Here is a 17,052-nt window from a genome sequence, read left to right as displayed (position 1 = left end):
AGCTGTTCATTCCAGTTAACACTTTTTTAAAAAAGTTATTTACTTGTTGGATTCAGGCAAACAATATTGGCTACATTTTTTGGTACCAGATGTTATGATCAGCATTAGGGAAAGAGAGATGAAAGATATGGTTTACTTCTAAAGTAAATCATAGTTTAGTTGGTGAGATCAGAAAAGTGTAAAATATAAAATAGTGAAGCTAGTTAGAAATGTAAAGCAAAGATTCTCAAAATTCTAGCATTGTCATAGGTTTTCATTTGTTTCTTCATTCATTTGGGAGCAGAGGGCAGTGACATTACACTTCTCAAAAACTAAAAAGCGATATAAAGATGGAACAGCACTTTCTGAAAACTCAAGAGGTAGTGTGGGCCAAGGATTTTATATCCAGCCAAGTTTTCCTTCCTGTACAAGGTTATAGACAAATAGTTTTCAATATGTATGCATACCTGTAGTCTTTCTAGAGGAATTTATTAGAGGGCAAGCTTCATCCACTCAAGGTTTTACTGGGAAAACTTTAGTAAAATGACTCAAAGTCAGCATTTAATATATTTAATTACACAGATTCCATGTATGCTTTACCCAGTTTCCCTCAAAAGTAACATCTTGCAAAAACTATAATGCAATATCACAACCAGGGTACTGACATTGATACAACCCACTGATCTTATTTAGATTTTCCCAGTTTTACTTGCACACATTTGTACGTTTGTCTATGTCTCTATGTGTTTTGTTCTATACAATTTATTATGTGTAGGTGTGCGTATTCAGCAACTTAGTCAAGATATAGAACAGTGCCATCACAAGAATCCCTTGCATTGCCCTTTTATAACCACACCCACATCCTTCCTGTTTTTTCATTCCTCCCCCATCCTTAATCTCTGGCACCCACCAAGCTTTTCTACATTCCTATTATTTTGACATTTAAAGTATGTTATATAAATGGAATTATACATCACATAATCTATTGAGATTGGCTTTTTTTCCACTCAGCATAATTCACTGGAGATTTGTCCAAGTTGCGTGTATCAATAGTTCATTCTTTTTAAGAAACACTTTAATTGCTGAATGTTATTCCATGGTAGGAGTACACCATGGTTTGTTTAACCATTCACCTGCTGAAGGACATCTGAATTTTTTTCAGTTTTTGGCTATTCTAAACAAAGCTGATAAGAATATTTGTGTGCTTTCAATTTCATTCAGCTCAATACATTTTTTACTTCCCTTGAAATAAATAGGGAAACAAATCGTTGACCTATCGATTGTTTAGGAGTGTGTTGATTAATTTCCAAGTGTTGATATTTTTCCTGTTGGTTTTCTCTTTTATTGACTCTAGATTAATTCCATTATGGTCAGAGAACATTCTCTGTATGATTTCAATTCTTTTAAATTTGTTGATGTTTGTTTTATGACCTAACATATAATCTATCTTGGTGAATGTTCTATGAGTGCTTAAAAGAATGTGTATTCTGCTGTTAATAGGTAGAGTATTCTATAAATAATATACTTAACTATAGACCTAAGACTAAAATAAAAGTAAAGCAAACCATGTCACTAGGAGCATATTGGTATTTATGTCCTAGTATATCTGTGTAGGTTTTCCATAGGGGACAAATTTATTATATATCAATATGCTGAATCTACCTCCATACTGTCATTGGCATGTGCATCTTTAAAATTAAGAGGTACTGCCTATTTCTCCAAAGTAGTTATGATTTTCACTCTCGGTAGCAGGTGAAATTCCCATTTCTCAAAATCCTCACCAACACTTGATACTTGCCAACTTTATTTTTGCCAATAGACATTTGTGATAAGGTATCTCTGTGTAGTTCTGGTTCTCATTTTCCTGATTATTAATGAGAATGAACAACTTTTTAAATGTTTATTGATAATTTATGCTTGCTTTTCTGTGAAATGCATATGCATTTCTCCACTTTTCAATTCACTTACTTGAGTTTTTCTGACTGAAAGAATTTATATTTTCAAGATATTCATCCATTCTTGTGCCAGTTATCAATTTATTGCTTCACAGCTCCAAATTCAACTTTCAGTACCTGCTGTGCTATAACAGACTGGCTTCTAAGCATCTCTCCTTTACAGTGAGCATGATGTTAAGCTTTCAATAGGCTTCTCTTACTGGTCCTGGTGTGCAGTGTTTTGCTTTTTCTTGCTCCGCCGGCATAGTTGTTTAGCAGTGTGGGCATGTGAGAACATTCGATGGTGCTCTGCCCCAGCCATGTACCTAGAGAGCACACAGTCCCTTGGTGATTCTGCAGCCCAGCCAAGGCCAACTACCTTTCCAATGCAGACAATGTGAACTGTAGTCCCTGGGCCACAGCAGCTTCTGACTCGCCCTATGTGCCCACCCACCAGCTGTGGGTCACCTATGCCCTGGTGGTTTCCCACAGCCCTCTCAGGGTAGACACTGTGTTCCCCAAGCCTTGTACCTGTACTTCAGCTCTACCACTTGCACCTCAGTTGTGTCCCAAAGATTTGTTCCTGCTTGCTCAATGACTATAGATCAACTCTGGCCCTGGCAACCCACCAAAATTCTCCATTATCCAGTGGAGCTGAAACCACACCTTCTGTGAAGCCTGAACCTAGAGATGGGGCCCACCTTCAAAATTTATCCTTCTTTGGATACTCTCTCTTAGCCTTTGGGTACTCTTCAGAGTTCTATCTTATAGTTACTCTTTTACCATAGTTTAATATTTCTTTATACTCCATCGTGGTCCAGAACTGGAAGTAAAATATATCCTTTAATAGCCACATTAAATATTTACATTAACTATAATGATGGATCAGGATTTATGTCTATCCTCTTATGGTAATTACTTTTTGAGCAAATTAGAGGGAAATTGCATATTACTCCTGATAATGTTTCACTTAGTCACAGGGCCACAGTTGGCAAAGAAGGATGGGAAATTTGGTACCTAGCTGGGTAGCCAATCACCCAGGAAAAAAAAAATGAGAATTTTGGCACTGTGCCAAAATTATGGTACGTCAATAAAAGAATATATAGCTATAAGAATAATATATCACATAAAAATGAGGAAACTTTTCATGTATGACAGGATTTCTGGGACAGAATATATTTTCCAAAAATGTCCACCAAAATGTATCCCATCCTATATACTCTATTTACTATGTGAGACTTGCCCATCAAGACGTAACTGCCTAAACCAATAGAGAATGGCAGAAATGAGATTATGTGACTTCCAAGGCTAGGTATGGAAGCATCTTTATGGCATGTTGTATTTTTCAAACATGGCCACAATATATCCTATCCTATACGTTCTTCTTACACTGTGACACTTCTTTCCTTGAGCTGTAACAGAACCAATAGAGTACAACACAAGTGATGTCATGTCACTTCTGAGCCTAGATCATAAAAATTGCATGCACTTCCACCTTGTTGTTTGGGACAGACTCTTGGAACCCAAGTCACCATGCTAAGCAGCCACATAGAGTTATCACATGTAGGTATTCTGGCTGACCACGCTATCTGAGGTCCAGTTGACAGCCAGAATCAACTGCCAGACACGTGAGCAAGTGAGTCTTCAGATGATTCCAGCCTTCAGCCATCAAGTGATCCCTAGCTTTCAAGCCACCCCATCTGAGGCTGTGTGGATCAGAGCTGAGCTGTTGCTGCCAAACCCTGCCCAAATTTTTGTAGATGTGAGCTAAAAAAATTATTATTGTATTTTAAGCCAAGTTTGCGGCAGTTGTTATGCAGCAATAGAAACTGGAACAATTGCCAAAATATGTAAGTGAAAAAGCAAGGCACATTTTAAAAACAGAATATACAATTTAGATATCTTTAAAAAGCAAAGAGAAAAAGAGACAACTACATTCTAGGTATGTATATATATATATTTTTTTTTCATAACATGTAGTTTCCTATATATCTTTGGAAAAATCACATAAATGGGTCATTTCCTGATGGATTTGTACCATAGCCTGAGAACTGTTTGGGAGAGTTGAATCATTGGCTGTTGCAGGCTAGGACTGGGTTTTATTAGCAGTACATTTCCCTCAACACTCAATAGGCTTTCAAACTATTTATTTGCTACTGTTTAATTACAATGCCAAAGATCTGGTGTAAATATAGTTTTACGCCTGATGATTCCTTTGCTCACTGGCCCCTTTGCTCTTTCATTTTTCTAGCCCTCTCATGTTCCCAGGCAATCATCCTGTACATTAAATATCTCACTTTAGTCACTATTTCATATCTCTTTTCTTTTAAACCCCAAACTTCTCATCTTCCATACTTTCAGCTAACCCTACTTACCATTTCATGAAAGCACTGAAGGAATCAGAACACTTCCCAAGACTTCTTCCATCTCATCTACTCACTTCCCAGCACCTGCACCCCATATTCTGCCATTCTACTGCCAGGAATAACCTTCCCATGATATTACCTAAAGCGAATCCCTCCATCCACTAAATCTTACCTCCTCTTACCTACATAAGGTCATTGCTTCAGTAACTCTCACTTCTTCGTCCTGAATCATTTTCTTCCTCTACTGAATTACTCCAATCAGCATACAGAATTGCTATTCCTTCTCCTCTCCTGAAAACAAACAAAAACACTCCTATTCCTATTGCCATGCTAATTATTAGCCTATTTCTTTGTCTTTTGTAGCAAAATGCCTCCAAGCAGTTGCTCTATACTCATTCTCTCCAATTTCTCTTATCAGGCTTTTACTTCAATCACTCAAAACAAACACACACACAAATACCCCTGCTGTTCTCAAGGTCAACAACATCAATATTGCTAAATCCAATAGCCAACTCTCAAGCTTTGTATTATGTAACTGGCCACCGGTATCTGATACCATTGATCTTCCTTCCTTTTACTCACTTTTATTTGGCTTCTGTAATGCCACACTATCTTGATTTTCTTTTCATCTCACTGGTCATCCTTAGCATAGTTTGCTGGTCTGTCCTTTTGTCCTCAAACTCAGTGGTGGAATGCACAGTGGATCAGTCTTTGCTGTCCTTCTTTTCTCTATCTACACTCAGGTCCTTAATGATCTTATCCTGCCTCATGACTTTAAATAAGTGTAGGCAATAACTACCAAATTAATATACTCTCTAGAATAGTACAAGCTAGAACATCCACGTGCCTACTCAATATTGTCATTTCGTGTCTAAAAGACATTTCAAACTCAACAAGTTAAAAACTGAACTCCCAATCTTCCAACACAAACCTGATGGAACAGTAGTAGCTTTCCCCATCTCAGCTGATGGGAACACCATCTTTCTAGTTGCTTGGAACCAAAACCTTTGAGTCAAAATCATCCTGGACTTTTCTCTTTCTCTCACACCTGACATCTAACGCCTAAATAAATCTTGCTTGCTCCATCACATTTACATATATCTAGAATCCAACCACTTCTCACCATTGTTACCACCCTGGTCTGAGCCACTATCATCTATCATCTGAATTAATGCCGTAGCCTCTTATCCACTTAGGGTTTGTTTGTTTTCACAAAAAACAGCAGCACGTCAGATTGTGTCCTCTGCTCAGAACTGTCCAATGGCTCCCCATTTCCCTCAGAATAAAATCCAAAATGCTTACAATGACTCACAAGGCCTTACAAGATATGGCCCTGCTCTCTCTCTGACCTCCTCTATCAATCATCCCCTTGCACAAACCTCTACAATAGCTTCTCTGATGTTCCTCAAATACACCAGCATAGTCCCATAGTAGGACTTCTGCTCTAGCCTCTTCCTGTCTGGAATACCCTTCCCTTGGATAACCACTGACTTACTCCTTCAAATCGTGACTCAAATCTTTCCTTCTCCATGGTCTAGTCTATTCTATTTCACTGGTCATTCTATTTCATACAGCAACCTAAACTGTCATATCCTTGTGACTCCTTTTGAATGACCTTTTCCCCCATAACACTTATATCCTAACATACTCTACAATTTATTATTCTTCTATCTCCTCCTGCTAGAATTGCTCAGATATGTCCCAAACACCTAAGATAGTGGCTGGAATTATAGTAAGTACTTCATAAATACAACTAATTTTAGAACAATAGGCTCAGGTGGGGAAAGCATTTTAAACTCATTTTTGCTAGCAGACTCTCTGCCTTTGCATGGATGGGGCAATGGTTTCATTTTTTTGTTAAGACTGCCACTATAAGTGGCTTCAGTTAAGGGTCTAGAATCAGTTTGGAATTTTGAACCCCACAAGTTTCAAAATTCTGAATTTACTGTCAACCTAGATTGAGCACCTGCATGCACACATAGTATCTCTCTTTTTTTGCTGAGGAAGATTCGCCCTGAGCTAACATCTGTGCCAATCTTCCTCTATTTTGTATGTGGGTCACCACCACAGCATGGCTGCCAATGAGTGGTGTAGGTCTGTGCCTGGAACGAAACCTGGACCACCAAAGTGGAGTGCGCCAAACTTAACCACTAGGCAACATGGCCAGCCCCAGTATTTAACAAAGCAATATCACTTTCAGTCTCTGCTAGTGGCTTCTGCAGTTAACTCTACACTAAATTCATCTCTTTCACAGGACATTACCGAAAGCAGCAAGAAACATCCAACACACACATTCTGAATCACTCCTACCATTTAGCCTAACATTACAGCTTTGACACAAGATCTGCCTTGTAAGATAGAGTAGAAGGGAGTCTGACCAAATGCCCCATCTATAAAAACAAGATCTTCAGTTTTCTAGCCTGAAGTGGGTCTATCCTCATTCTTCATGGCCCTAAGTCAGTCCACATTTGAAATTTCTTTAACCCACAGCACTTCACTTCCAGGTACAAAATTTTATATCCTTAATCATTTTTAGGCTCATTAACAGAAAACAGCATCAACAAATAAGAAATTTATTTAAATTTTATATAAAGAAATACAAGAGGCAGGTAGACCAGAGTTGGTATGGCTGTTCCATGAAATCAGCACAGATGTAGACCCGTTCTGTACTTTTGCTCCATCATCCTTAATACTCAGATACCATTCTCAAAGTCCCCGTAAAATTGTCAGGGCTGCAGATTAAATGTTCACATTGTAGGCAGGGAAACAAAGAAGTGCAGAGAGAAAAAAAGGATTTCTTAGATGTTCTACTCATACAAATACCACTTCCATCTTGTTGACCTGTAAGGGAGGCTGAATGTTTTCAGCCAAGAATTCTGTGAGAAAGGGAAAAAATGAGGCCAGCCCCATGGCCGAGTGGTTAAGTTCAGATGCTACGCTTCGGCTGCCCAGGGTTTCACTGGTTCGGATCCTGGGCGCGGACATGGCACCGTTCATCAAGCCATGCTGAGGTAGCATCCCACATGCCACAACTACAAGGACCCACAACTAAAAATACACAACTATGTACCAGGGGGCTTTGGGCAGAAAAAGGAAAGATAAAAATCTTAAAAAAAAAAAAAAAGGGAAAATGGATATTGTGTAGGGAAATAGCAGTTTCTGACACAGACTTGCATCATTTTTCATTGCAAAATAGTCTGTAATGTCAGTTTTTAATTTTAATTCAAAAGCGGTACATTCAAGTTTTAAAAAATTTCCTAGATTTATTTTGGCTATCGATTTTTTTCGTTGTTTTTGTTGAGATGGTGGAAAATACTAGTTTTTGGACTATCTTACAATTCACTTCACATCCCTTCAACAACAATCCACTGATTAAATCTACAGTTGTGTGTTTTTTTTTTTTTTACAGTACTAATTGCCTCTTAAAGCATATGGGATGAGATCTGAATAGAGCTTTCTCACATTCATTACAGCATACAGTACCCCCCACTCAAATAATCGGGGCTAAGTGTTAATGAAAGATTTCTCGATATTCATTATATTCATAAGTGTCCTCCTCTCATGCAAATTCTCTAAAATAACACTACTAATAATGATAGCTAATATATGTGATACGCTATGTTCAAGGCACTGTTCTAAGAGCTTTACATGTAATAACTCACATAATACTTCCAAGAATCTTATAAGGAAGGTATTATTCTTGAGTCTATCTTACAAAATTATTAAACCTAAGCAGAGGTTAATTACCATGATAAATGTCACAAAGGAAAGCAACTGGTAGAGTCAAGATAATGTTGAAAAAGACATATGGTACGGCTGAAGGCCTTCCTATATTTACTACATTAACAGGATTATTCTTTACTATAATGTGCTAAAGTTTAACAGGTTCCAGTAATGAAAGGTTTTTCTACATGGATTACATTAACATTATCTTTTCCCCATATAAATTCACTGATGCTGAACTTTGTGAGGCAAATGTGCTCCCATATTCACATTTTAAGAATTCTTTGATAATAATGGATTAATGACCAGAGAAAGCTTTCTATATTAATCACAAAGAATCAGGTAATTCATATATAAACTTGTGAGCCATGACTGAAGTCTATCCCACATTCCTTATATTCAAAAGATTTCTCACTGATATGAATTCTCTGATGTTGTGTTAGTTGTGAACCACGAGTAAAGGCTTTCCCACATTCCTTACATTGGTATGGTTTCTCACCAGTATGAATTCTTTGATGTCGAGAAAGATGTGAGCTCTGAGTAAAGGCTTTTCTACATTCTTTGCATTCATAGGGTTTCTCACCAGTATGGATTCTCTGATGTAGAGTAAGTTGGGAGCCATGACTAAAGGCCTTCCCACATTCCTTGCATTCATAGGGTTTTTCTCCAGTGTGAATTCGCTGATGTTGAGTAAGTTGTGAACCACGAATAAAGGCCTTCCCACATTCCTTACACTGATATGGTTTCTCACCTGTATGAATTCTCTGATGCTGTATAAGTAGTAAGCCACGAGCAAAGGCCTTCCCACATTCATTACATACATACGGTTTCTCACCAGTATGAAGTCTCTGATGTTGAGAAAGATGTGAACTCTGAGTAAAGGCCATTCTACATTCTTTACATTCATAGGGTTTCTCACCAGTATGGATTCTCTGATGTTGAGTAAGCTGTGAGCCACGAATAAAAGACTTCCCACATTCCTTACATTCATAGGGTTTCTCACCAGTGTGAATTCTCTCATGTTGAGTAAGTTCTGAGCCACGACTAAAGGTCTTCCCACATTCTTTACATTCATAGGGTTTTTCACCAGTATGAATCCTCTGATGTCGAGTAAGGAGTGAGCCACGATTAAAGGCCTTTCCACATTCCTTACATTGATAGGGTTTCTCACCAGTATGAATTCTCTGATGCTGAGTAAGTTGTGAACCATGACTAAAAGTCTTTCCACATTCCTTACATTCATAGGGCTTCTCATTGGTATGAATTCTCTGGTGTTGAGTAAGTTGTGAGCCGCGAATAAAGGCCTTCCCACATTCCTCACATTTATAGGGTTTTTCACCAGTGTGAATCCTCTGATGTTGCATAAGTAATGAGCCACGAATAAAGGCCTTTCCACATTCCTTACATTCATATGGCTTTTCCCCATTATGAATTTTCTGATGTTGAGAAAGCTGTGAGCCACAAATAAAAGCTTTCCCACATTCCTTACATTCATAGGGTTTTTCACCAGTATGAATTCTCTTATGCAGAATAAGTTGTGAGAGCTGAGTAAAGACTTTCCTACATTCTTTACATTCGTAGAGTTTCTCACCAGTATGAAGTCTCTGATGCAGAGTAAGTTGTGAGTTCTGAGTAAAGGCCTTCCCACATTCTTTACATTCATAAGGTTTCTCACCAGTATGGACTTTTTGATGTCGGGTAAGTTGTGAACTACGAATAAAGGCTTTTCCACATTCTTCACATTTATATGGTTTTTCACCTGTATGAATTCTATGATGTAAAATAAGTTGTGAGCTCTGAGTAAAGGCCTTCCCACATTCCTTGCATGCATAGGGTTTCTCACCAGTATGAAGTCTCTGATGAAGACTGAGCTGTGAATCACGACTAAAAGCTTTCCCACATTGCTTACATTCATAGGGTTTTTCACCAGTATGAATACTCTGATGTTGAGTTAGGTGTGAGGCTCGTCTAAAGGCCTTCCCACATTCCTTACATTTATAAGGTTTCTCAGGGGAATGACATCTGGGATGTTGAGTTAAGTAAGTATGCTGGCTGAAAATGGACATTTTTTCATATATGATCATCCCTTGCCTGAAATATTCCTCCTGACTTTCTTGTTGCTTTTCCAATGTGCCTTTGACTTCTAAATAATCTCTGGAACTGGACTCCTCAAGATCCCAGTTTTCAAGCCTAGCACTCATTTCCCATTGGGATAATTCTGTTTCATAAGTGTCCTTTTTTGGAGATAATTTCTTATTTGCACTCCTTGAAGGCAAGTCTGAAAGATAAAAAATGTCTGTTGTCATTTCAGAAGGAGAATTTCCATAGTAGATCAGACTATATATGAAAATATATACATGGAAGTAATACCCATAAGAAATACCTGGTTTACATCCATTTTACAAAATTTTTCAAATACTGTTTATGATGACCTATAGTAATACTTACTTACCTTTCACATCACAACCTTATACATATATAGTTTCAGAAAACAACACCTACCCTGTTTTCTATTCTACACTATTCTAGTCTCCGCTTTCTCCCCTCCTCCCTTTCTCATCCACACATACACATTCAAAACCCACTAAACCCAGATTTCATGCTGCAGTAATGTGTTGCTACCTAGAGTTTGAAAAAATATTAGCTTAGAATGATCTCATATATTAACATGTAAAAAAGGGCAGCTCAGAGATCAGAGAATAATAAAACCTCGCTGAGAAGATAAGGGAAGAGATCAAGGAAACTTTTTAAGTCAGTGGTTCTCAAGCTGTGGTAGGGATCAAAATCACCTGGGGACCCTGTTAAAATTAAAGATGTCCAGATTACCACACCAGACTAACTAAATCTGAATCAAGTGAATCAGAAAAAGAGCATGGAGATCTCTAGTTTTAATACTTCCCACCAACTGCTTCAGATTGTGATTTGCTATTTCTGCTTAAAACTTTTAAGTAACTTTCTAGTTAAACTGAGAGTAAAATCCAATGCCTTCCATGACTTTGACAAAGCCCTCCATGGTCTGGTCCCTGCTTCTGTATCTGATTTCCTCATGAGCCTTCTCATCTTTGCTCACTATTTGCCAAAAATACTAGATTCTTTTTAGCTCTGAAAAATTCACAAAGCCAATCTCAACTAACTAGAGCCTGTTCCATGTCTTTGGATTGCTCTGTATGAGCTCCCCTACACTGACTGACTCTTTCTCATCTTTCAGATCTCAATTTAAATACCAGTTCCTGAATCTTAAACGTCCATTTCCTGTAACAGAAGGCTAGGTAATCTAAACCAACCTTCCTAATAAGAGCAATTTTACAAATTGGACAAAATATAAAAAGGCTCCTGACTGAAGGCACTGGAGAATTAATGTTGGAATAAAGAGTTGGTGGGCTAAAAGTTAAAAAATATGAAAACTTAGAGAAATAAGCCCAACATATGGGGCCACTTTTCCACTTAGGGAGGTCTTAAAATTCTAGAAAAGGCAACTGAGATGTGGAGAAACTATGCAGTGTTTTGGACTATTTCATAGGGCTTGGGTGACAATAACTGGAGAACAAGGCCCAGCATAAGTTTCTCCATACTTTGGGTTGGGAACCCTGAGGGCTACAATAAGGGAGAAACAGTAAACCAGTCTACACAGGGTCTGAAGCCTGAATCATCTCTGAATCATCTCAAACCCAGAAATCTGAACTAAGGTAATTCAAGATTGCCGGCCATAAGCAAACCTAAATCTTCACTGGAGATGTATAACATCATCCAAGGCTTCAATTACTTTTGTAATTTTTCTTTACGATATATAGCACTCAATAAAAAATAATCAGGTGAATGAGGGTACAAGATAACGACTGAAAAACAGAAAGAAGATAAAAGAAACAGACCTATAAGGGCTCAAGTCATGTATCACCACCACAGTAATGATACACAACAGTTCTGTCACTCCTAAACACTCTAGTGCTGTCCCTTTGTAGGGAACCTCTCCTCACCTTACAGCAGATGCCTGGAAACCATGGATTGGTGGTTTCCCCAACACCTCCCTAAAGATGGAAACAAAAGTATATCCATACTAAATCTAAGATAAAAATAGAAAAAGTGATCATATGCACCTCTCTAATTGCCTTGCCTTTTGCATACTCCTTCCCAGGTACTAGCCGGGATTATCTTCTTTAGTTATGCCTATCCTTTTCAACCAAGATACCAAATTGCTTTTGTTTACTTAAGTCTTTACTTCACAATCTGTTTTGTTTCTTTATGCCCTGTCTCATGTCTTCTCTTATTTATTCTTCTATCCAAGGTCGATTCTATGTGTTCATCCCAGAAGAATGTCTTTATCATGTCTCAGGCACTGCTATAGGTCAAAGATGTAATGAATGGTTTCTGTAATCTTAAGGAATGTTGGGGATATTGAAGAGGAAAAAAAAGCAATTATTGAATATAAGGGAAGGCATCTGGAGTGATAAAGTTCCAGGCATTCTATTTAAAAAAGATTATGTTGGATAGAAATAAGAAAAAGAACACACAAAAAATCTCATATACTGCTAATGGGAATCCAAAACAGCACAACCACAATGAACGAGAGTTTGGTTGTTTCTAATAAAGTTAAACATACACTTACACGATCCAGCAGTCCTATCTGTGGGTATTTACACTTTGTCCAGACAAACATCTGTACGCCAAAGTATATTATAGCAGCTTTACTCAAAATTGCCAAAAAATTGGAAACCCAGATGTCCCTCAAAAGATGAATGAATCAACAAACTTTGGTATTTCCCTACAATAGAACACTATTCAGCAATAAATAGAAACAAACTATTGCTTCATGCAATAATATGAATAAATCTTAAATATATTTTACTAAGTGAAAAAAGCCAGACCCCAAAGGCTACATAGTTTGATTCCATTTATATGATATTCTGGGAAAGGGAAAACTGTAGAGATGGAAAATAGGCCACTGGTTTTCACAGGCTGGAAAGGGGGAGGGGTTGACAACAAAGGGACAGCATGAGGGAATCTGAGGGTATAATGGAACTGTTGTATATCATGACTGTGACAGTAAATACACTTGATACGTAAATGGTGCATCGGATTTCCTGAAGGCCACCAATAAATGTTGGATAAAATATAATAAACAACCTTCTAAAAGTATGCCAAGCTTAAAATAAAACAAAGAAGATCCACAGGGGCCACAATGAAGTGATAACCAGAAAGTAGAGAGGTAAACATGCTTTGAAGCCACAGCCACCCTTGGGACATTTGCTGTCTTCAATTGCCTATGTTTGAATCTTAACACTCTAAAAAAACCAAGAGACAAGACCTTGGGCCAACAATATGTCAGGGATTAGAAATAAACCTCTTTACAAAACTGGAACCATCCAAAGCCTACAGTTCAGAGGGAGGGAAAAAAAAAACAACTCTGGCTTCAAAGGCAAATGACAAGGAAACCTTAGTCTCACCCATTTTAAGAAATTTGACTTTTACTCTGAGGTGGGGAGCCACTGGAGAGCTGTGAGCAGCCTGACAAGATTTGACTTTCATTTAAAAATGAATCATCCTGGTGGTTTTGTTTAAATTTTTTAAAAAAAACAACAGAGAGTCAGTGGAAAAGTAGAGAAGCTAGGTAGATGGTGGTTAGGAGCAATAAGCCACATGGCTCAGACCAGATGACTGTGGATGAAGGGGTGGAGAAAGCGAGATGTGACAAGAAATTTTCACATACTGAGGTACATGGGGCAGCAGCTATTCTGGTTTAAACCTGATTCAGCCTGAACTAAAAAAGGCCTAACCTACGGCCTGTCAAACATACGCGGTACATCTGGTTTACACATTAAAGTAAAGAATGCATTAAACATTATCCCCAAGTAAAAGAATGCACTCTTTGAAGATAAGGATGCACACTTCCTTTCCTACAATACCAGGATCAGTAATACCAGTGTTAGTACTCCTGAAGATGTTTCCTTTCCTGGACATCAGGGTCATTTTGACCTGCTCATCTGCAACTGAATATCTCTTTGAAACTCTTATGAATATGTATCCTAGGCAGGTTTGATGTATATTCTTTGTTCTAAAAAGGTATAAAATTGTACTGAAAACCATGCTTCTCTGGAACGCTTTCTTCCTTTGTGGAGACTACCTTCCCAGATTACAGTCCTCAGCCTGGCTCAAGTAAAATTCACCTTCTCTCTCTTATCTATAGAATGGTTACTGGTTACTTGTGCTGACAGATGTCATTGGATTCTGGATATATTTTTTAGGTTTAATAAAGAAGATGTGATGACTGATTGGACATGTAATATGAGAGAAATCAAAGAAAACTTAAGTATTTTGGCTGAGCATCCAGAAGAATGGAAGTGCTGTTTACTAAGAACTTCTCATTGTAGTAGGAGCAGGTTTGGGAGAGAATATCAAAGAGTTTGGTTTTGAACTATTAGATATTGCAAAGAAGATGTTAAGTAGGCAGATATATGTACAAATACAGGGTTCTGGGGAGATATTTGGATTAGATATATAAATTTGGGAGTCATCAATAGATGACATTTAAAGCTATGGAATTTGATTAGATAATCCAGGAAGAGTCTTTGGATACAAAAGAGATGGGAAGAGAAGGGAAGAAAAGATAAGGGAAATTTGAGGATTGAGCCCTGGGGCACTTCAACAATTAGAAGTCAGGTTGATGAGAAGGAACCAAACAAAGGAGACTGAGAAGGAGCAGCCAATGAGCAAGGCGGAAAAATTAGGAAAATGTGGAATCCCAGAGGCCAAGTGAAAAAAGTGTTTTAAGGACAAATGATCAATTATGTCAAATGCTGAGAGATAAGATAAACGGTGCCGTCTAATTTAACAAAGCCTTTAATATGGAGATAATTAGTGATCTTTTTGGTGGAGTAATGGGGACAAGTTTTGATTGAAGCAGATTTAAGAGCATGAGAAAAGAGCTGGAGCTAGGGAGCATGGAAAATTCTTTTGAGAAATTTTGTTGTAAAAAGTAGCAGAGAAATGGGGCCGTATCAAGAGGAAAATAATGTGTGTCAAGAGATTTGTCTGTTTTATTTTTTCTTTTAAGATGGGAGAAACTACATGTTTGTGTGCTGATGAAAATGATTATAAAAACGTCCCTAAACAGATGAGAAGGAATGGTATTCAGTACACAAGTAGAGGTACTAGCCTTAGATAAAGGCACAGAAAGTTCATCTATCATAACAGGAAAAGAGGCAGAATGAGTATAGATGCAGTGAGGTAGACTGATGAGGAAGCTTGTAAAAATTCACCTCTGATTACTTCAGTTTCCTCAGTGAAATCAGCTCAGGGCAATCATCTTAGAGTCAGGCAAGTGGAAATTATAACAGTCATGACCATTATGCAACTAAAACTTAGCTCTGAAGTAAATAAACAAAAATTGATAGACATACAAAGAGAAACTGATAAATCCACAGTCATAGTAGAGGACTGTGATACTGTGATATAATAAGAAATATCTATTTGGTCTTTGTGCCTGATTTCTGGCACAGAGCTCCTAAAACTCTTAGAATTTCCTGGTGATAAAGTTAAAAGGAATGTCTTTTGTTATTCATAACAAGTCCCTTTCTACCACACTTGAGTTTATGTTAATGAGGTGACTGTTGGAGAGCCTCTGAGGATGGGGGGGCTGGCTGCCAGGGGAACCAACCATATGATTAGAGGGTTGGAACTTTCAGTCCTACCCCACCTACCTCTAGGGAGGGGGAGAGAGACTGGAAGTTGAATTGATTACTAATGGGCAATGATTTCATCATCATGCCTATGTAATGAAGCCTTGATGAAAAACCCTAACTGAAGGTGTTCAGAAAGCTTCTGGGTCAGTGAACACATCAAAGTGCTAGGTGGGTGGTGTGCCCAAGAGGGGGCATGGAAGCTCTGCACCCCTTCTCCACACCTTGCCCTATGCATCTCTTCCATGTGGCTGTTCCTGAGTTGTATCCTTTAAAATAAATTGGTAAATGTGAGTGAAATGTTTTCCTGAGCTCTATGAGCAATTCTAGCAAATTATTGAACCCAAGGAGGGGGTTGTGGGAACCCCCAATTTACAGGCAGTCAGTCAGAAGTACAGGTGACAACCTGGGACTTGCAATTGGCATCTGAAGTGAGGGGCAGTCTTGTGGGACAGAACCCTTAACTTGTGGGGTCTGCACTAGCTCTGTGCAGGTAGTGTCAGAACTGAGTTAAATTGTAGGACACCCAGTTGGTGTCCACCAAGAATTGCAGAATTGCTTGGTGTGGGAAAATCCACATATCTGGTTTCAGAAGTGTTGTGTGAGTAAAAGGAAACAGTTTTTTTTCCTTTTAGGATAATAATATAAACAGACAAGAAATAAGGACAGAAGCCTAGAACATAATTGATAAGATAGGTAGACAGATAAAACTGATAACATGTTACCACATTATGATAAAATTAGGAATTACAAAAACATAGAAAAAACAATACAGGGGCCAGCCCAGTGGCACAGTGGTTAAGTTCACACGTTCCATTTCACTGGCCCAGGGTTCGCCGGTTCGGATCCCAGGTGTGGACCTATGCACTGCTTGTCAGGCCATGCTGTGGTAGGCATCCCACATAAAACAGAGGAAGATGGGCACAGATGTTAGCTCAGGACCAGTCTTCCTTAGCAAAGAGGAGAGTTGGCAGCAGATGTTAGCTCAGGGCTAACCTTCCTCAAAAAAAAAAAGAAAAAGAAAAAACAATACACAATCCTAGAACTAAGTAACTATGATATGTCTATATAATGTTTGTCATAAAAAGAAGTAAAAATAAAACTTACAAATAACTTAGAAGTAGATACCAAGAGCAACTCTGTGTGAAATCCCATGAGATTCAGCTAATGCACCCACAGAAAACTTAGTCTTAAATGCATTTATTAGAAAACAAGAAATAATTAAAAACAAGAGAATTAAGATTTCAACTCAAGAAGCACAGGGAGAAATAAACAAAACAATTAGCTGGCTAAAAATCAGAAAACAAGTAAGCTAGAATTTAGAAAGAATAGAAATGATTAGAAAAACTAAAAGTCAATTCTTTGCAAATACCAATA

General features: G+C 38.0%; 1 protein-coding gene and 1 long non-coding RNA gene across 4 annotated transcripts in view; both read right to left on the bottom strand.

Annotated features, from left to right (window-relative positions):
• Positions 1-449: 449 nt before the first annotated feature.
• On the bottom strand, positions 450-4,576 carry LOC139073481 (uncharacterized). The gene is made up of 2 exons (XR_011522259.1): positions 4,462-4,576; positions 450-2,239 (listed from the first exon to the last, which is right to left on the bottom strand). It is a non-coding gene; the product is annotated as an uncharacterized lncRNA (long non-coding RNA).
• Positions 4,577-6,836: 2,260 nt separating this feature from the next.
• LOC103558429 (zinc finger protein 420) overlaps positions 6,837-17,052 on the bottom strand; it is a 29,750-nt gene continuing 19,534 nt past the window's right edge. For all 3 annotated transcript variants that reach the window (XM_008531425.2, XM_070557485.1, XM_070557486.1), the window contains one exon: positions 6,837-10,280. In XM_008531425.2, the coding sequence (XP_008529647.1) occupies positions 8,350-10,280 (1,931 nt within the window). In that variant the 3' untranslated portion in view covers positions 6,837-8,349. The remainder of the gene's footprint in view (positions 10,281-17,052) is intronic.

The sequence above is a fragment of the Equus przewalskii genome, chromosome 9 (assembly GCF_037783145.1).
Source record: "Equus przewalskii isolate Varuska chromosome 9, EquPr2, whole genome shotgun sequence".
NCBI classification, from domain to species: domain Eukaryota; kingdom Metazoa; phylum Chordata; class Mammalia; order Perissodactyla; family Equidae; genus Equus; species Equus przewalskii.
The sequence above is the reverse complement of the archived record's forward strand: the minus strand, read 5'-3'. Positions and strand labels throughout refer to the sequence as shown.